Source organism: Peromyscus californicus, unplaced genomic scaffold (assembly GCF_007827085.1).
Source record: "Peromyscus californicus insignis strain IS unplaced genomic scaffold, ASM782708v3 Scaffold_8__1_contigs__length_139910024, whole genome shotgun sequence".
Classification (NCBI taxonomy): Eukaryota; Metazoa; Chordata; class Mammalia; order Rodentia; family Cricetidae; genus Peromyscus; species Peromyscus californicus.
In genome coordinates, this window is record NW_026294606.1 from 105625526 (window position 1) to 105647014 (window position 21489).

The window sequence follows — 21489 nt, forward strand, 5'->3', positions numbered from 1 at the left end:
AGATACTGGTTCTTAGCTATAAGTCATTTCTTTGGAAAAACTGTTCTCTCAACTCTCATTGTCTCTGTACTGATTTATTGGCCTCAAAGTTAGCTTCCATGGTGTTTTCTTTGTATAATAGGAATTTTTAATTCCAGCCCATTTACACATCTGGGATTGCAAAGGGTAAACAGGTTGCTCTATGTCCTTAGGAAGGTCAGCAGTAAAGACAGGAGCCACGTACAGAGGCACACACCTGTAATCCCAGCACCCAGAAGGCTGAGGCAGGAGAACTGTTCTGAGTTTGAGGCCAGTCTGAGATACATAGTGAGATCTTGTCTCAAAAAACATTAAAGATGAAAATCAAGGAGGAATTCACATACAATTGAACACACAGATCTCAAGTACTCAGTTGCTGAGTTTTAACAATCATCTATATCACCATATAACTATAGAATCTCAAGAAATAGACGTGCTGTGTCGCCTTTTAACATGTTTCCTTGTGTTCTTTCCTGGTTAATTCACCCTAACCTCATCTACCACCATTGGAACTGTTGGGCACCTGTTATTGTAAGGTTTGTCTGTCCTTCAGAGAACTGGAAATTTTTTTTTGAGGTTTATTTATTTTATTATGTACACAGTGTTCTGCCTGCATGCCAGAAGAAGGCACCAGATCTCTAAATGGTTGTGAGCCGCCATGTAGTTGCTGGGAATTGAACTCAGGACCTCTGGAAGAGCAGTCAGTGCTCTTAACCGCTGAGCCATCTCTCCAGCGCTGGTTGTCACTCTTTTCTTTGCTCAGAGTTGAACCCAGCCTTATGCAGATAAGCAAGTGTTCTAAACCTTTTTTTAACCTTCACTGTTCTAGGGCTAGAGAGACAGCTCAGCTGTTAAGAGCACTGGCTGTTCTTGCAGAGGACCTGAGTTCAATTCCCAGCACCCACATGGTGCCTCACAATCATCTGTAACTCCAGTTCCAGGGGATCCAACTCCCTCTTCTGGCCTCTGTGGGCACCAGGCATGCACCTAGCACACATATATACATACAGGCAAAACATTCATACACATAAATCTTTTTTAAAAAGGGGGGGAAAAAGACTCCAGATGTCATTTAATGGGACAGTTCTTGCCTGGCATGTGAAAGGCCGTGAATTGGATCCCCACCACTAGAAAATAAAATAAATGCAGGCTGGTAGAACACTTAGTGAAGCCCTGAGTTCAGTCTCCAAGACTGACACCAATAGAAGGGATCCAAGCTGGTTAATAGAGTGTAATGTACAGTAAGAACAGAGCTTGTGCGTCGCCCTGGGGCCTCCACTTAATTAGGCTATTGATAAACCAGGTGGACAGGCCAGAGCAGGCTGGACCGTGGGGTGGAGCCTGTGAAGGTTGTAGGAGTTGAGTCCATATGACGTATATTAGGTTACTTCTTACTGTATAACCAACAGCCTCAAAATCCAGGAACTTAAGACAAATGTTTATTTTCCTGCTTCTTGGGGTGGTCTGGTCTAAGTCAGTTCAAATGGAACCTGATGGCCTGGCATGATCTCACTCACATAACTGGCAGTTGACTCAGTGTCAGCTGAGGTAGTGGGAATAATTTGGTCACGTCTCTCATGATCCCAAAGGATGGTTTTGTGCTTATCTGATGGCCCCAGATATCTTAAGAGTAGTAAGACCTACCTTAACACACAGTATTTTTCAAGCTTATGTCATACTACTGTTGGCTAAACAGTATTATTACTGAGATCTCTGTCTGGACTCTTCCCCCTACTTGCCTGGTCCTTTTGATCTCCATTGTAAGAATTCAGATGAAACACAGAATGTAGTGTAGAAGACAGGCATTTTATTGCAGAATAATAAAAAGAAACTATTGCAGAGCCAAACACTCTCAAGGGGTGAGAGTGGACAGTGGGCAAAGAGCCATTGTCCCCATAGTTTAGGCAAGGTTTTTTTTTTTTTTTTTTTTTTTTTTTTTTTTTGGTTTTTTTCGAGACAGGGTTTCTCTGTGTAGCTTTGCACCTTTCCTGGAACTCACTTGGTAGTCCAGGCTGGCCTCGAACTCACAGAGATCCGCCTGGCTCTGCCTCCCGAGTGCTGGGATTAAAGGCGTGCGCCACCCCCGCCCGGCAAGGTTTTTTGTTTTTGAGACAATGTTTCTCTGTGTAACTCACTCTGTTGGTCTGGCTGGCCTCGAACTCACAGAAATCCACCTGCTTCTGCCGCCGAGTGCTGGGATTAAAGATGTGAGCCACCGCTGCCTGGCTGAGGCTAGTTTTATAAGGGCGGACAGCTTTCCTGAGGGTCACTGACAAACCCATTTGGATGGGCACTGGAGGGGCCAGTGGGGTGTACTTGGTCTTTATCAGGAAGCCGCCTGCTGAGTAGCTATCTTAGTTCCTGCGGGTGAACCCAACCCTTTGATATTCCTGTACACCTTCTTCATCTACAGAGTTCACACTTGAGAGCCGTGCAGTTGAATTACAAACAAAAAACCTAAAAAACAAGCAAAACAAACAAAAAGCTCAGTATTTTAATGATTGATTTTATGCTGATCTGCTTTCATAGCTCTCCTTGGCGGCCTGTGGGCATACCTGGGACTTCTGGAACTGGGTTTAGTTATCAGTTAATGGCCTTCCAGGCAGTTCAGCATACCGTGTCTCTTCCCAGCGCCAAGCATTATGACTCAGGTCCCATGTCTCTGTCTAGTTACTGAATCCTGCTCTTTCACTCTGGTTTTACAAGCTGTTGACTGAGAAATGCGTCCTAATGTCTTTTCATCCTGCTAATGGCTACCCAACAGTACAGCTGTCTCAAGTCAGCGTGGGCCGTGATTGCGTGCCCACCACCTAGCACAGTCATGGGTGTTCTGTGGGTGGAGGAGTCCTGAGGACATAAGTCCATCTAAAGAGGAATGCTCAGGCTGAGGGTGGTGGCTCGTGTCTTCAATCCCAACACACAAGAGGCGGAGGCAGTTGGGTTGCCATTCTTGTTGAGATTCTTGTCTCAAAGAGAGAGAGAGAGAGAGAGAGAGAGAGAGAGAGAGAGAGAGAGAGAGAGAGAGAGAGAGAGAAAGGAAGGAAGGAAGGAAGGAAGGAAACCTTGACTAAAATGTCCTGCGAGACAGAAGTGGCTGCCATTCAAGAGGAGCCTCGACATGAGTGTGATGGAGGACTTTATTATCACTTGTCTTTCTCATCAATTTAGGGCTCTTTCAGCACTTCCTCCAGGAAGGCTTCCTGTTCGCATGCCATCTCCAGCCCTGTAGTTAGTGGTGTTTTCCCTGTGCTCCATACAAGTATCCACTTAGTATATCTTGTGTGTGTGCGTTGGGGGGGTCTCTTAGAGCCCAAAGCTGGCTTTAATATATAGCTGCTCTGGCCTTGAACCCTTGATCCTCCTTGAACACCTGAAGTCTCCACTTGAGCTCTGTGACTACAAGCATATGCCACTGTGCCTTGTCAAACCAAAATAGATTCACTTAAATGCCTGTCTTGTCATGACATGGTGTTCCCTGAGGCTATGGATCATGTCTGATTATGCTGCAGGAAGTTGTTGTGTGTTCAGATATTCTCCTGGCAATAAGAAAAAGTGCTCTTGACTGCTGAGTCTTCACTGTAGACCCCCTATTTTTATTTCTCTTAAAAAAATCCCCAAGTTGGCCAGGTGGTGGCGCACACCTTTCATCTCAGCGCTCGGGAGGCAGAGGCAGGTGGATCTCTGAGTTCGAGGCCAGCCTGGTCTATCTAGTGAGTTCCAGGACAGCCATGGCTACAAAGAGAAACCCTGTCCTGGGGGAAAAAAAATCCACAAGTTTTAGCAAACTGTACCTTCTATTTTTATCTCACTAGATAAACCTCTATGCAAGGAAGTATGGGGAATACAGGATTTAGCTTTACATATTACAATCCCAACACTATAAAGAACAAAATTACAATAATTTAATTTAACTTTCACAGTTGGCTTTATTTTTAGTTTTAGAATCATGTAACACTTCATTCCTTAAAACAGGATAAGTGTTTCAGTGAGCCAAGAAAAGGCTGGTTTCAGAGTTTGCAAAGGGCTGAAGGAGGCCAGAGAGATTACTCCATGGTTAAGAGCACTTACTGCTCTTGCAGAGGACCAGGGTTTGGTTCCCAGCAGCTGCTCACAGCTGTTTCTCCCCCACCCCCAGACAGGTTTTCTCTGTGTAGCTTTGCACCTTTCCTGGAACTCACTCTATCCCAGGCTGGCCTCGAACTCACAGAGATCTGCCTGCCTCTGCCTCCCGAGTGCTGGGATTAAAGGAGTGCGCCACCACCGCCCGGCCACAGCTGTTTCTTAACTTTAGTTCCAAGCATGCAGATTTTGCACGTGCATTAGAACAGGCAAAACACCTATAAACTTTCTTTCTTTCTTTCTTTTTAATTAAAAAGGCTGAAGAAAACAGAAACTAAAAGCAAGAAGTTTTTTACTTTCTTTGTAATCACTGAGGTCTCCTTTTTTACATGAAGGTTGAGCAGAGAAGTCTTTATCTCCATGCTAGTTGACACCAGTCTTCTGGGGAAATTTACCTGCTCGCTCTCTCATATCTGAGAAAGTCAGATAACGGTCTAGTTTAAACTTGGGGACATGTAACATGAATGAAAATGATTAACTCACAAAGGAGGTATAAAATGTATGGGCTTGAGAGACATAAAAGCTTAAATTGCTTATCTAGGAGAATGTTTTGAGGTCTAAAAAGGTAGTTTTGAGATGGTAATACAAGATATGATAGAAAATGGTTTAGGTATAAAATTTTGGACTAAGATAGGATAGATAATACAGTACTTTCTTCAAATTTGCCAAATAAAAATGGACTGGACATTATAAATGCAATTCTTACCTGTTCAAGAATAATTGTTCTTATTGCATATAGTTTTACTGTGTTAGACTTAAAACCTTTTTTTATTTAGACAAAAAAAATGATAATTTCACAAATCCATTTTGACTTTTACCTTGGTGTGTTGGGACCTCACATTACAATAGACAAAGATTCACAGGCATCTCCTGACCTAAGGCCTCACTCCCATGTGAGCTGCCTAATGAAATCAGGCACTAACTCAGAATCTGTGACTTTCGAACAGCGAGGGAGAATGTTCTTTCCTGTCACCTTCATGGCTAGACTTTGTCAACTCAGAACCTCCTGAACTGTATAACCCATGGATAGGGCATGAGTTAGCGAATCTCTTGTTTAAAGGGCCAGCTTTAACTATTTTAGGCCGTGTGGGCCACTGTGGCCTGTTGCTGCTACTGAGCTGTTTGCTGTAGCTTAGAGCAACAGTAATAGAAAAGGTAAAGGGGGTGGAGCTGGAGAGATGACTCAGAGGTTAAGAGCACTGGCTGCTCTTCCAGAGGACTCAGGTTCAGTTCGACCATCTGTAGTTCCAGTTCGAAGGGATCCGACACTCTTCACTGACCTTCACAGGCATGAATATGGAGCACAGACATATATACAGAGGCCAGAAGAGCGTGTCATATCCTCTGGAACTGGAGTTACAGACAGTTATGAGTCACCATTTTGGTGCTTGGAATTGAACCTGGGTCCTCTTCGAGAGCAGCCAGTGCTCTTAACTGCTGAGCCATCTCTCGACACCCCCCACCCCCCCACCCCCCTGCCAAACATCTTTATAAGACATGACCACTATGTAGCCCTGGCTATCCTGGAACTCACTGTAGATCAGGCTGACTCCAAACTCACAGAGATCCACCTGCCTCTGCCTCCCAAGTGCTGGGATTAAAAGCATGTGCCAACACTCCTAACCTAGTATTTTGAGGGATTTTGTTCCTATGCTTACGAGAAGTGTTGGGCTGCAGCTCTGTGTTGATTTTGGTGCCTCCCCTGCCCTTATTAGCGCCTATTGGTATTTGTCAGTTCCGTCCACCGTATTCCGGCCATCCATCCTTGTCTGTGTATGCATGTGTGTGGAAGCCAGAGGATGATGTTCGGTGTTTTCTTTAATTGTTTTCCACCTTTTTTATTTAAAAATTATTTAGCTGGGCAGTGATGGCACATGCCTTTAATCCCAACACTCATGAGGCAGAGGCGGGAGGATCTGAGTTCGAGGCCAGCCTGGACTACAAAATCAGTTCCAGGACAGCCAGGGCTGCACAGAGAAACTCTGTCTCAAAAAAAAAAAAAAAAAAAAAAAAAAAAAAAAAAAAAAAAAAAAAAACAAAGAAAAGAAAAAACTTTTTTAATTTTTTGTGTATAGTGTTTGCCTGAATGTGTGCCTGTGCACCATGTGTGTGCGGTGCCTGCTGAAGACACTGGATCCCCTGGGACTGTAGCTGCAGATGGTTGTGAGCTGCCATGTAGGTGCAGGGAATTGAACCTGGGTTCACTGGATGAGCAATGAGTGTTATTAACTGTTGAGCCATCTCCACACACTATATATATATATGTGTGTGTGTGTGTGTGTATATATATATATATCCTGGAACTTGCCTTGAGAAAGATCCGATTGCCTCTGCCTCCTGAGTGCTGGGATTAAAGGTGTGTGTTACTATTGCCTAGCTATATATATTTTAAACATTTAGTTGTGTATGTGCACACGTGTACTAGATAGTTTTTATGTCAACTTGACACAAGCTAAAATCATCTGAGAGGAGGGAACCTCAATTAAGAAAATACCTCAATTAGATTGGGCTGTAGGCAAGCCTGTAGGATATTTTCTTAATTAGTGATTGATGGGGAGGGCCCAGCTCATTGTGGGTGGTGCCATCCCTGGGCTGGTGGTCCTGGGTTCAAAATGAAAACAAGCTGAGTCAGTCTTGAGGAGCCAGCCAGTAAGCTTCTGCATCAGCTCCTGCCTCCAGGTTCCTGCCCAGCTTAAGTCCCTGCCCTCACTGCTTTGATAATGAACTGTTAATGGAACTGTGAGTGAAATAAACCTTTTTCTCTCCAAGTTGCTTTGGTCATGGTGTTTCATTATAGCAATAGTAATCTTAACTAAGACAACACATGTGCATATACATATAGGTATACATATGCTGTGACTCAAGTGTGGAGGTTTTCTCCTTCTACTGTGTTAGTTCTAGGGATCAAACTCAGGTCTTCAAACTTAGTGGTAAGAGCCTTTACCTGCTAAGCCATCTCAGCAACTCCTCCACCTTTTGTGTTTTCTTCTTTTCCCACGTGTATGAGTGTGGGTGTGTGAGCTTGTGGTTGATAGTGGAGATCTTCCATTTCTCTTCATCTTATGCTTTGAGTCAGGGTCTCAGTCAAAGGCAGAACTCACTAATATGTCTAGTCTAGCTAGCTTGCTTGCTCTGGAGATCCTGTCTCCATCTTCCAAGCCTAGAATTACAGGTGGATAGCCATGCCCATCCGGCATTTACATCAGTTCAGTAGATCCGAATTCCTGCTTGTATAACAAGTGCTGTAACCACTGCACCGTGTCTAAGCCTTCTACCTTAATTTCCGAGGAAGAGCCTGCCACTGAACCCGGAGCTTTCTGATTCAGCTGGACTAGCTAACCAGGAAGCCCCAGGGATCGACCTTTCTTGATTCCTGGGCGTTCCCTGGCTTTTTGTGGAATACTAGGGATCCAGTCCCAGGTCCTTCTGCTTTTGTGACAAGCACTGTACTCACTGAACTGCCTTCCTGGCTTTTCTTGTCTTTTGGTATTGTAACTGTTTCTTTTTATCATGTGTCTCCTAAATCTATTCCGCCTTCATCTTTGTGCCAGCTTTAAAAAGGAAATCAGTGGTACTTAGCTGCTTACAGGAAACAGCCAGTACAATCAGAGGTTAATAAGAAACTTTGAATGAAGGGATTATTTACAATTGCATGAACAGCCAAGTGGCCCTATAATGGATGGTAGAGCACCAAGAGACTGTCAGGGTCTGACAGTACCTGGTCATGCTCCCATCCCAGATACAATGGAGGAAAAGTGGGTGTGCCTGGAACCCAGCCAAAGCTATGGTCAAGGAACAGGCTCCTCAATAGTCTCCCATAGGACTTGTGACCTCAGTCAAAGAATATAGATCCTGCTAGAACCGTGTCTGAAAAGAGATCACAGGTTAAGTGCCTTGGCCTTCCTCCTCTCAGATTTCTTCTAGGGACTCAGACAGAAGCCAGAAGACCTGGAGTCTTGCTCCTTAGAGACTGGCCTTCTGAATCCGAGGCAGCAGGGCAGACCAGGAGGACTGAGCAAACCATCTGCCAGAGTCCATCCTTAGGCTGTTACTTGATGCCACCAGCTCTGACTCCTGCTGACCCTTCTGACTCGCCATCCCTGAACTCAGGGGTTTTCATACCCCACAGCCCCCTGTTAAACTTCCCATAAAGATGTGATACATAAACAGATTGTGTTGGCTGAGTGATAGATCTGAGGCAAGCAGTAAGGTTGGTGACAGAGGAACTTTTCTGGCTCACACTCATCACCAGGGACAAGAGTGTGCTCTGAGAGCACACGTGTTCCACAGTAACTTTCAGAGTCTCAGGAGAGCCAAGTAACCTGTGGAGGTTTTCACAATGTGTGGCAGGTGTGGGGTGTTGGAAAAGTCTCTCTGAGCTTCTGTTTTCTCAGCTTTAAGACAAGATTGTATAGACTTAAAGACAGGCTCATACTGCCTGATGGGCTGTACACATGCAATTAGCTCAGGGTTACCTTTGTATTCCTGCATAGCTGATTGTTTGATTTGTATGCGGAGGGTGTGGTGCCCACATCTGGGCATGTGGCTGTGGAGGCCACAGAAAGAAAGATGCCAGGTGGCCCTCTATTACTCTGCACCCTATTCCGTTGAGAGAGGGCCTGTCACTGGACCAGAAACTTGCCATTCTGGCTGGACTGGCCAGCCAGCAAAGCTCCTGGGAACCCCCTGTCTCTGCATTCCAAATGCTGGGGTTGCAGGCTCACAAAGCTGCACCTGGCTTTTACATAGGTATTGGGGATGTGCATTCATGTCTTCATGCTTGTATTCTTATACTGCAAGCACTCTTGCCTCCTGAGCCAGCTCCATAGTCCCCACTATTTATTGTTTTTAATTGATTTTTATTTTATGTTCATTGGTGTTTCACCTCATGTATGTCTGTGTGAGGATGTCAAAAGGCCTGGACCTGGAGACTGGAGTTACGGACAGTTGTGAGCTGCCACGTGGTGCTGGGAATTGAACCCGGGTCTTCTGGAAGCCAGCCCCCAGTCCCCACTATTTATTTACTTATTTGTTTATTTGCTTCTGCTGCTTCTGAATATTAGATGTCACTATTTGAGTTGGTTATTTGAAAATGAAATTTTGTCCAGTGAGATGACTCAGTGGGCACAGGCACTTGCTACAGTAGCGTGATGACTTAAGTTTGGTCCCCAGAACCCATGGTGGAGAGAACTAACTCCCAAAAGTTACTCTCCGACCTCTACATGTATGCCTTGCTATGTGCTTGTCTACACTCAAACACATAATAAATATTTTAAATTCAGAAAAGCATGCAACTTTGAGCTGGTTGTAGTAGTGCACTTGGTAGGTACAAGTAGCAGGAGTTCAAGGTCACCTTCAGCTACATGATGAGTTAGAGGCTAGCCTGAAATATATGAGATGGTGCTTTTTAAAAAAATGCTTTCACTGCTCTCTGCTTCCTGACTGTGGACTCCATGTGGCCAGCTACCTCGTGCAGCTGTTGTCTTGTGCCGTATGGACCATCCCCTAGAACTGTAAGCCAAAATAAGCCCTTTCCTTTAAAAAGCAGCAGACATAAAACGCTGAATCTCAGCATAGTTCCCTGTATTTCACTACAGCTTCCTTCTTTCTTACTGACAAGTCATTGGTCAGCGGCTTCTCTCTGGACATACCCGACAACAAATCTTTTTTTCTCTTTTTAAAAATGTTATCTAGTTAGCATGTAAAATAATGGGGTCAGTTACAACATTTTCAAACATACATACATTATACTTTGTTCATGTCATAACCCTCCACACATACAGAGAATGTAAGTCTAAAGATACATAATCTTTTAAAAAAGCTGAGCTGGCTACATATGATGGTGCACACCTGTAATCACAGCTCTGGGGAGCTGAGACAGGCGCTTTGCTGTGAGTGTGAGGTCAGCCCGAGGTACATAGTGAGTTCTAGGCTATAGTGTGAAACATCGTCTCAAAAAAAAAAAAAAAAAAAAAACAGAGAGGGAGGGAGGGAGGAGAGAAAGAGAAAGGGGAGGAGAGAAAGAAAGTGACCAACTCACTCGGCCACCCGAGTGAAGGCCACCGAGCTGTAAGTGACAGAGTCAGGATTTGAAACCCTGCTTCACCTCTGTACCGCCTTCCCGTCACCTAATACTTGTCCTGTGCATTCCTGACAGATGTGGTGATTGGAATTCACATGAGCTGGATGAGGCTGGATTTGTTTAGATCTTCAGGGGCATGTGAAAGGCATATGCCAAGATTCTTCAGACAAAGAGTAAGAAATTTAGGGATGAGAAAGAGTAGCCACCGAAATAAACCAGGCAAACTAGCTGTTCCTGCTTGAGCAGGAAGTCAACACCCAGTCACCCAGCTTGCTTAGTTTCATGCCATTTAGTTTCCGCAGAGGTCAGTGGTAGTAAAACAGGTTCTTAAAAAAAAATCTCCATTTTGTTACTTTACACCACCAGTGCTTCAGAATGTGTATATCCCTGGGCAGTGGTGGTGCACGTCTTTTAGTCCTAGCACTTGGGAGGCAGAAGCCAATGGGTCTCTGAGTTCAAAGCTAACCTGGTCTATAAATTGAGTTCCAGGATAGACAGGGCTACACAGAAAAACTCTGTTTCAAAAAATAACTAACTAACCAACTAACTTACTAACTAGAATGTATGTGTATATTATTTATTTACATATACACCATAAATAAATAGATAAAATGTATGCATATATTATTTATTTATATATATATTTTATATATTTAGTATATGACTAGAGTAGTTTGGCATGCAGTGTGAAACAGGAGGAAATGTGTTGTCCTGGACATCATTCTAGAGAGGATATGGACATCCTTGGCTTTAATAATTAGTGGTCTGCAGAGCCAGGCATAGTGGCTTCAACCTTTAGTCCCAACACAAAAGGCAAAGACAGGTGTATCTCTGTTGATTTGAGGCCAGACCAGTCTATGTGTTTAGTTCCAGACACACAGGCCTTCATAGTGAGTAAATAAATAGGGTAAGACAAAATCCCAGTGATAGTGCACAGGGGCCAGCCGGGCTCCACATCCACAGTGGGCACAAAGATAGCACCAACCGGGCTGAGAATATACTTCAGTCAGTAAAAAGCTTTGGCACACGTGAAGCCCTGGGTTCATTCCCTAGCACCTAAAAGCAGGTGTGGTTCATAGGTTGAGGCCACCCTTGGATACACAAGACGCTGTCTAGAAATAAGTAAATGAACAAATATCCTAATGACACACACACAAAACAAACACTGAAGGGTCTGCAGCTGCCAGCTCCTAAGCCATGCTTGTTTCAGTGGTTCACAGAGGCTCAGACGTCCTGTCAGCAGTACAGGCTGCTGCGGGGCTACCTTGTGGACCCAGCACTTCCCTCCGCTTTACAGTGAGTGTGTGGTAAATGGGCTCAGGTGGCTGAGGCCCTCGTGCCCTGTGGTTTTAGTAACCTGTGCCCTGTGCCCAGTGTTACTTATCTAACCTGTCATTTTTGTTAGCTACTCTCGTTTTTCGGTCTTTTTGTTTGGGGTTTTTGTTTTGTTTGTTTGAGACAGAGTCTCTATATAGCCCTGGCTGTCTTGGAACTCAGTATGTAGACCAAGCTGGACCCAAACTCACAGAGATCCACCTACCTCTGCCTCCTAGGTACTGGGATTAAAAGAGTGTATCATCATGCTTAGCTTTCTTTTTCTGTCTTTTTTTTTTCACTCTTTTTTTTGAGACAGACTCTTGTTTTTATAGGTCAGGCTGGCCTCACATGCACAGTACTCCTTCCTGAGACTTCCAAGGCCTCCCCCTCGAATATCTGATTACAAAAAAAAAAAAAAAAAAAAAAGAAAGAAAAAGAGAACAATTTCTTTTGTTTTTTTGGTTGGGAACTCGAACCCTTGACCTCACGGATGCGTGGCAAGCACGCTACCATTAGGCCTCACCAGCCTCCACCTAACGCTTGTCTTCACTGTGCTGCGCAGCAGCTGCTCCCCCTTCCTTGCGCTGCTTTTATTCCTCCTTTCCCGTCATCATAGCGAAACACTGAGTGTTTACAGCCAGAGAGGGCTTCACGGGTTGGGGAAATGACTCGGGAGTGAGGAGCGGAGCGTGGCTGCTCCTGCAGAGGACCTGGGTTCCCTTCCCAGCGTCCACACGGAGGGTCACCTTGCCTGTAACGCCAATTCCAGGGGATTCAGTGCCCTCTTCTGGCTTCCATGGTTTCCTGCACATGGGTAATGCACAGACATATACTCAGGTACACACACACACACACACACACACACACACTCTTTCTCTGAAGGAGGAAGTTTAAGATCAATCCTTTTTTTTTTTTTTTTTTTCTTTGTGGTTAAAGCCTTGAAGGCTAAATTACTTGCCCAGGATTATACAGACACTTTAGCAGAATAAAGATTTGACCCCCACTTTTCTTTTGTTTATTTGTTTTCTTTTCTCTGTGTCTAACAGGTGACTGTGGTATCTTTCAATGTTCCAGGAATAAGATCCTTCAGCTTTTTAGTTTATAAAAATACTTCATTTGTGCTTTGGGGGCAGAGAACTTGTTGCTTCCAAATTACCCAAGGACGTAGGTTCCACTGAGTGTGATCTCCACCACTAACCGGTTTGTTTCTTACTGTTTTAGGAGCCATGTTTGATCAGGACTATGGGAAGGTCAGCTCCATTCTGGAGACCCTTGTAAGGAGATGAGTTGTTGAACAGAGGCCAGAATGAAGTTGCTGCCCGGAGTGGGCGTGTTTGGGACTGGCAGCTCAGCCCGGGTCCTAGTGCCCCTGCTGAGGGCAGAGGGGTTCACCGTGGAGGCCCTGTGGGGCAAGACCGAGGAGGAAGCAAAGCAGCTGGCCGAGGAGATGAATATCACCTTCTACACCAGCCGGACCGATGACGTCTTGCTGCATCAAGATGTAGACCTGGTGTGCATCAACATCCCACCTCCACTCACCCGGCAGATATCCGTGAAGGCTCTAGGTATGCACCTTCAGGCCATAGCAGGCAGATTATGTTTTCTTCTGGGCAGTCCTCCACAGCTCACTGCCCTCTCCTAGGCCTGGGCATTCCTTCTGTGTCTGCATCTGTAAGTAGTAGTACTCTGGGGCAGGGCTGAGGAAGGGAATGTTAGAGATTCTAAAAGCTCTAAAGAGGAAAAAAGGGTTCAACCTTCTCTACCCTCATTCACTAGGAGCCCTCTGAGCAGAAACTCAGCCCGTCACGGAGACGGTTGGACTTCTTGACTCTCGGGTCTGCGTCTGGGAAGTCAGCATTCCCTAGACCCTGCGACATCAGTTGTGATTGATGTGTTTGTTCTGCTGTGCTGTGGCGCAGCACCACAGGAAGGAGAGGAGGCTGTCTAGAAGGCCGCTGTTTCCCGTGCTTTGACAACCCTTGACTGTAGGAGCACCACCCTTCCTGGTGCTGCAATCTCATATTGCCAGACAGCAGGAAGGCGCTCTGTCAGCCCTGGCTTTCCTGACACCAACCACAGGACCTCTTGCTCACATTTCCACTCTCTTGGGAAACTGGGCTTGGGGCCCTCTGACCCCGGCTGGGTGTGGCCCGGTCAACTGATCTTCAATTCCTAGTGACTTCCTCTTGCCTGTGAACTATAGACAGATGTTTCTCCCCATCATACATATCTTGAGACAAGATTTTACCTAGGTAGCCCAGGCTGTCCCCCAACTCAAATCCTGCCTCACCTGTAAGTGCTGCTCCTGGCTTTTCTTTCTGTTACTGATCTGTCTCTCCTGCTCTTTTTCTTTGTGTGCCTTTTGTTTTGGGTTTTTTGTTGTTGTTGTTGAGACAGGGTTTCTCTGTGTAGTTTTTGGAGCCTGTCCTGGATCTCGCTCTGGAGACCAGGCTGGCCTCGAACTTACAGAGATCCGCTGGCTCTGCCTCCTGAGTGCTGGGATTAAAGCCATGCACCACCACCACCACCTGGCCTTTCTTTTGTTTTTAATTATGGTTCCAAGCTTTATAACTGCAGTCTTTTTAGAGGTGGAAGAAGACAAGACAGTCTCTTAGTCAGTAGCTGTTGGAATAGTCTAATTTTAGCTCAGCTCCTTTAGACCTGGACCATGTAAGAAGTTTTCACACTTACTTAAAGCTTCCATTTAACTAAGCCTATTTCTTGGGTTGTGTTATAACATGGTAAGCACATAAAAGGTACAGAGGGTGAAAAACAGTACTGTAAGGCACACGACACTGACACGGACTTGCAGATATAGACACATGTGACACAGACATGCCAGTTAGAGCCAGTGAGGCCTGCGGGTGCCCTGAGCAGTGTCCAGTCAGCCCCCGTTGTGTGCTCTCACTTTCTTAGTGAGAGTTCTCAGAGAACCTTCCAGTTCCCCCGCACAGCACCACCAAAGAAGCGATGTCGTCTAGGACAGATGTCATCTAGGACAGAATTGTCAGCTGGGCAGTGGTGGCGCACGCCTTTAATCCCAGTACTCGGGTGGCAGAGCCAAGAAGATCTCTGTGAGTTCGAGGCCAGCCTGGTCTACAGAGCGAGATCCAGGACAGGCACCAAAACTATACAGAGAAAATCTGTCTTGGGAAAAACAAAAACAAAACCAAAAACAAACAAAAGAGTAGAACTGTCATTTGTCAAGCACCTCAAACGTGCTGTCTCTGGGTGGACCCCACACTGTGGCTGGGCCAGCTTCCTTGGTGGTTCTCCTGCACACTGTGATGAAGGGTCACAGACCCATAGTGATGTCTTTGTTGTCAGTTAAAGGATGTGGTTCAGTTGGTAGTGTTTGCTTAGTGTGTATGAAAACCAGGGTTCAGTCTCCAGAGCCATAAAAGACTAAGTGTGATGGTATGTATGTACCTGTAATCCCAGCGTTCGGGAGGTAAGGCAGGAAGACCAGATCAAAATCATTTTTGACTCCATAATGAGTTCAGGGGCAGCATGGGATACATGAGAAACTGTTTAAAAAAGAAAAGTAAAGCCAGGCAGTGATGGTGCACGCCTTTAGTCCCAGCACTCGGTAGGCAGAGGCATGTGGAACTCTGTGAGCTCGGGCCAGCCTAGGCTACAGAGCGAGTTCCCGGACAGCCAGAGATGTTACACAGAGAAACCCTGTTTTGAGAAAACAAAACAAAACATACAAACCGAAAAGGAAAAGGAAAGAAAGGGCCAGTGAGACAGCCCTGTGGTTAAAGGCTCTTGCTGCCAAGGCTGCCAGCCTGAGTTTGATCCCCTGAACGCACATGGGGGAAGGAGAGACGACTCCTCAAAGCTTTCCTCTGAATCTGAGGCCCACTGGGACTTGGAGGTATAGCTCAGGTAGAGCTAGTGTGCATGAGGCTTTGGGTTCAATACCCAGTACCTCAAACAAAAGAAAAAGAAGAAAATGCAACTGAGGCCCAGGAATGTTACTTGGATTTTTTCTAAGTCTTGGACAGTTGGCAAAATTGCTTTTCCTTCTCATTAGAGTACTTTTTGTTGTGATTTTGTGTTTGTGGTGTCCATGTTACATACTGTGTGTGAGAATGCATGTTCCTTCATGCCACATATAGAAAATAGAAGTTGGGCTGGAGAGATGGCTCAGAGGTTAAGAGCACTGGCTGCTCTTCCAGAGGTTCTGAGTTCAATTCCCAGCAACCACATGGTGGCTCACAACCATCTGTAATGAGATCTGGTGCCCTCTTCTGAACTGTAGTCATACATGCTGTATACAAAATAAATAAATAAATCTTAAAAAAAAAAGAAAAGAAAAAAGAAACTAGAAGTTGATATTGAGTAATTTTATTTTTAATTTACAGGATGAGGGGGTGGGCATGTGAATGCAGGTGCCCAGGGAGGAAGCCCGTCAGATCTTCCTGGAGCTGGAGTTACAGGCAGTTATAAGTGGCCCACATGGTTGCTGGGAATTGAACTTGGGGCTCTCCAGCCCTATCTACCTTATTTTTTGAGACACTGAACCAGGAATTCACCATTTCAACTAGACTGGCCAGCCAGTAAGCCCCTGGGGTACCTCTCTCTGTGTCCACTCCCTGCATCCTAAGCCCTGAGGTTATTGTACGTGCTACAGGGCCTGGTTTTTACATGAGTGCTGGGAATCCACTCAGGTCCCATCCAGCCTGCTCCCCAGTCTGAGTTATGAAAGAAGATAATGAGTGACTTGTTTCCTGTTCTAATTCTGCCAAGGAGTTTTCATATTTGGTGATGGATAAGTGCATAAAAATATATTCCATAGTGAAAGTGTAAAATCCAGTGTGACGCTCCACAGCTTCAGAATGGCGTTATAATTATATAGAAATTCACTGAGATATAGACATCAGGTCTGGTTGATTTTGGTGTGTTATTTAAAAGGATTTTGTTGTGAAGTAATAAAGTTTATAAAATTAATTAAAATTAAATATATATGTATGTCTATATGTATTTTACACATACACAGTAAGTTTATTAATACTTTTCTCATGGGCTGTTATGATAATAAAAGATCGCTCTCCAAGCAGACTGACCAAGATAATTTAATTTCAAGAACTCCAGTTCCTTAGGAAGCTTCCCTGAGCCCAGGCCAGACCAGATTCCTGCTATGTGGTCTATACTTTTACCGTATGGTCATATGAACCCCTAAAATATAATTTTTCAAGTTAAGTCCTTGACTGATACTGTGTTACCCCAGTGCTTGACCCAGGACCTAGCATACCTGGGTAAATAAGACATTTAGTTTCCATACATGTAGTCTACTTTGCTGGTGTCCAAAGAGCTATCAATGGACCTGTGACCAGGAAAAAAATGGAGATTGGCTATAGGCAAGAGTGAGAGCTGGTTTTCAAACTTGTATTTCTAGTAGCTGGCCCAGGTGTGGTGGCGCACACCTTTAATCTCAGCGTTCAGAAGGCAGAGGCTGGCAAATATCTGTGGCCAGCCTGGTCTACATAGGAGTTCCACGACAGCCAGGACTACATAGAGAGACCTTGTCTCAAAAAAAAAAAAAAAAAAAAAAATCAAGGGCTAGAGAGACGGCTCAACAGTTGAGAGCACTGGCTGCTCTTCCAGAGGACCTGGGTTCAATTCCCAGCACCCACATAGCAGCTCACACCTGTCTGTAACTCCAGTTCCAGGACTTCTGATACCCTCACACAGATGTACATGCAGGTAAAACACCAATGAACATAAAATAAAAATAAATTATTTTTAAAAATTTACTTTTATTTCATGGGTGTGTTTGTCTGCGTATATGTATGAGCACCACATACATGCCTGGTGTCTGAGGAGGCCAGAAGAGGGAGTTGAATCCCCTGGAACTGGAGTTACAGATAGTTGTGAGCCACCAGGTAGGTGCTGGGAACTGAACTCAGGTCCTCTGCAAGAGAAGCAAGTGCTCTTAACCACTAAGCCATCTCTCAGCTCCATAAAACCTTTTTTTTTTTCTGTTATTTTGTCTTTTTTTTTTTCCAGAGCTGAGGACCGAACCCAGGGCCTTGCGCTTGCTAGGCAAGCGCTCTACCACTAAGCTAAATCCCCAACCCCTCCATAAAACCTTTTAGTTAAAAAAGAAAGTGGGGGAGCTGGAGAGATGGCTCAGTGGTTAAGAGCACTGATTGTTCTTCCAGAGGACCCAGGTTCAATTCCCAGCACCCACATGGCAGCTCACACTGTAACTCCAGTTTTAGGGGACCTGACACCCTCACACAGACATACATGCAGTCAAAATATCAATGCACATAAAATAAAAAAATAAGAAAGTGGGAGCCATCGAGATAGCTTAGTGGGTAAAGGTGCTTGCCATGCGGGCTTGGCAACTTGAATTTGATCTCTGGAACCCACATAAAGGTGAAAGGAGAGAGCCAACTCCACAGAGCTGTCCTCTGGCCAACATACACCAATGGCATGTGCACCCACATGCACACTATGAATACATGTGCGAACACACAATAATAATAAAACTTTGTGTGTGTATTTGTATCTCCCTGGATTTTATTAAACATAAGATATGAAAGTGATGTCCTTCTTGGGCTCCCTCTCCACCCTGCTATATGAATCATTTACTCCCAGGCCTATCTCAGTAGGGATAGGAAGATGCTGGTGTCCTAAGCCCAGCCTGTAAACTTAGTGTGTTACCAAGGAACAAAGAAGTGTTCTGAAGAAGACTGGGGCAGCTCCTGTGGGCCTTGTTAAGGGATCTATAGCTAGAAAGAGGCTTATAGCTTAAAACATGTTTACCCTCGCCGGGCAGTGGTGGCACACGCCTTTAATCCCAGCACTCAGGAGGCAGAGGCAGGTGGATCTCTGTGAGTTCGAGACCAGCCCGGGGTACAGAGTGAGTCCCAGGAAAGGTGCAAAGCTACACAGAGAAACCCTGTCTCGAAAAACACACACACACACACGCACACACGCACACACACACACACACACACACACACACACACACACACACAAAGTTTACCCTCCAGAAAACCTGAGGCAAAAAACAAAAATCGCCGGGCGGTGGTGGCGCACGCCTTTAATCCCAGCACTTGGGAGGCAGAGGCAGGCGGATCTCTGAGTTCGAGGCCAGCCTGGTCTCCATAGCGAGTTCCAGGAAAGGCGCAAAGCTACACAGAGAAACCCTGTCTCGAAAAAAACCAAAAAAAAAAAAAAAAAAAAAAAAAAAAATCCCAAAACAAACAGAAGAAAAAAAAGGAAAAAGGAAAGTACCCAGGGACTCTGTCTCCTGCTGCCAGGAAGCAAGTGGCAGTTTTCATTCAATAATGTCTCTTTTGACGTCCTGGCAGGAGAGCTGGAAAAACTGAAGCATGTATTTTCAAGACAACCCAAGTCTAGGGAAAGTTGAAGTTTGCGTGGTTAGCCTGCAGGAGCCTGATCACATCTGAATACTTTTGATTTCCATGCTAAGACTCCTGGGTCCTATGTCTCAGATCTTTTCTGCTGGGCATGCTGGAAATGGGGTTTTCTCCTCATCCTCCTCCAAACTCACTGCACTCTTAAGTGTCTATCACAAGCCGAACCGTGTATTACTGTAATAGGAAGCTTCTAGGAGGTCAGAACTGCAACTGTCAGTGGGGTTTTTGTCTCTAAGAACCTAATTATACCTCACTGGCCAGCCACATGTGTTTAACAGCCAAATGGCAATTACTTCTAGCATTGTGATTCTCCTGTCCCTCATCTAGAAATCGTAAATGTGGGGGAGCATTGGAGACCCTCCAGAAGCAAGGTACCAGCAGCTGGGACTCCTTTCCCTCCTGCAGGGCCGCTATGCAAAAGCCTGGCCAGCCTGCCCTGGGCATTCTGTCCCCTGCCTAGACATGTGACAGTTGTGGTGATGCCATAGGGTGCTGTCTACATGTGCTCTAAGTATAAGTGCTCTCGGTATAGCACTGAGGTTCGTCATCCCGAGAGTTCAGGCCCGAGACCCGCATTATGTGCTGATGATAAATGTTCTGTGCACTTCTTGAGGGTCAGGGTGGTTGGGATCGGTGTCGGAAGTAAAGCTGGCAGGATTGCCAAAAATATCTTCTCTGCTGTGGCCTCTGTGAGGGCGTGAGCTCCCAAAGAGCTACACAGAGCCCATTTCTGTGAGAGGCCTGGTGAGTAGTACTAATATATTAAGGAATATGATATTATAAGTTTGAAGGTAGCCTGGCTTACAGAATAAGACCCTATCTTTACCCCCCCCCCAAGAAGAAAAAACATTAGACATGTTAAACACAGAAACTCTTTGCCTGGAAATTGTAGCATTTGTGGGCATCTTAAAGTCTGAGTTGTAGGAAGCCCTTCGGCTGTAGTGAACAGCCACCCTCTCCTGTGATTGGTAACAGTGAGTCACTGGCAGTTGCCAAGCCAGGCGCCTTGCCTGGGTTACCTCAGTTCATCCAGGCATCCTCCCTGTAAGGTGGATCGACTCAACCCACCGTAATAAAGCAAAGCTCTGAGAGGTGGACAGAAAGCAGGTCATTCTTCGTGAAGTGAGAAAATTTTGATGACAGAAATTTCTGGTCCCAATGTTTAAGTTTGCTGCTAATAGTTGGCACTTTCTTGCTGTTTGGCTGACTGGAGGCCCATCCATCATGGGAGATATCAGTCATTTTTATAGTTTCTTTTCTTTCTTTTTTTTTGTGTAAGATTTATAGTCAGTCCTACATAAATCTAAGATTTATGGTAACCAGTGTTTGTGGAGAAAGATGGCTAGATGAGTTTCCCTGCTGAGCCTGTGGGAACAGAATCCACCCATGAGGACAGTCTGCCCCGGAGTGAGCCACCGGACGTCATCTGCATCCCACCCGTGTCCCATCTGAAAGCATGCAGGGACTGAAGGAGTGAGGACCCAGGAGAGGGCCATCGGGGTTTGGGGGCTGCCCCTCCAACCAGGCAGGCAGTACCTGTGGAGCCAGGTTAGTACAGATAAAAGATGATCTTCCATAAGAAGCAGGAATATAGCTGGGCCGAGGCAGGCAGATCTCTGAGTTCAAGGCCAGTCTGGTCTACGGAGTGTAGTCCCTCTCAAGATTTCCCTTACTTTGATGGTTATCCAGTTCTGCCTGTCAGCTTCCTTGGTACTAATAATCACTGCCTCTGCCTAACTGCCAGGCTCTTGAGCAGACCCGCACCATCTCCAGTCAGCGGCTAGTACAGGCTGAGCAGAGGAGGGACTGTGGTCAGGAGAAAGAGCTAATAGAATTGTGTGCTTTTTTAGTGCCTGGGGTTGACCCTAGGGCCGCAAGCGTGCTGGGCAAGAGCTGGTCTTAGTCCTCTTTTACTTTTATTTTGAGACTGGATCTTTCCAGGCTGAAATTGAATGTATAGGCCAGGCAAGTTTTTACTTTTAGAATTTATTATTATCAGCCTGGCATGGTGGTGCACGCCTTTGATCCCAGCACTAGGGAGGCAAAGACAGATGATCTCTGTGAGTTCAAGGCTAGCCTGGTCTACAGATTGAGTTCCAGGACAGGTAGTGCTACACAGAGAAACCCTGTCTCAAAAACAGACAAAAATTAGCCGGGCGGTGATGGTGCATGCCTTTAATCCCAGCACTTGGGAGGCAGAGGCAGGTGGATCTTTGTGAGTTCGAGGCCAGCCTGGGCTACAGAGCGAGAGATCCAGGAAAGGCGCAAAGCTACACAGAGAAACCCTGTCTCAAAAAACAAGCAAACAAGCCGGGCGGTGGTGGCGCACGCCTTTAATCCCAGCACTCGGGAGGCAGAGCCAGGCGGATCTCTGTGAGTTAGAGGCCAGCTTGGGCTACCAAGTGAGTCCCAGGAAAGGCGCAAAACTACACAGAGAAACCCTGTCTCGAAAAACCAAAAAAAAAAAAAAACAAGCAACCAGACAAAAATTGTCATATATATGTGTGTGTGTGAATGCAGATGTGCATGTATCACAGAGGACATGGTGGGGGGCTC

At 45.5% G+C, this 21489-nt stretch overlaps 1 protein-coding gene across 1 annotated transcript in view; it reads left to right on the forward strand.

Moving 5' to 3' along the window:
* Nucleotides 1-21489, forward strand: part of Gfod2 (glucose-fructose oxidoreductase domain containing 2) — a 47851-nt gene that overhangs the window by 22047 nt on the left and 4315 nt on the right. Inside the window, exon 2 of the mRNA XM_052726947.1 lies at nt 12758-13101. Coding sequence (XP_052582907.1) covers nt 12843-13101 — 259 coding nt within the window. The 5' untranslated portion in view covers nt 12758-12842. The remainder of the gene's footprint in view (nt 1-12757; nt 13102-21489) is intronic.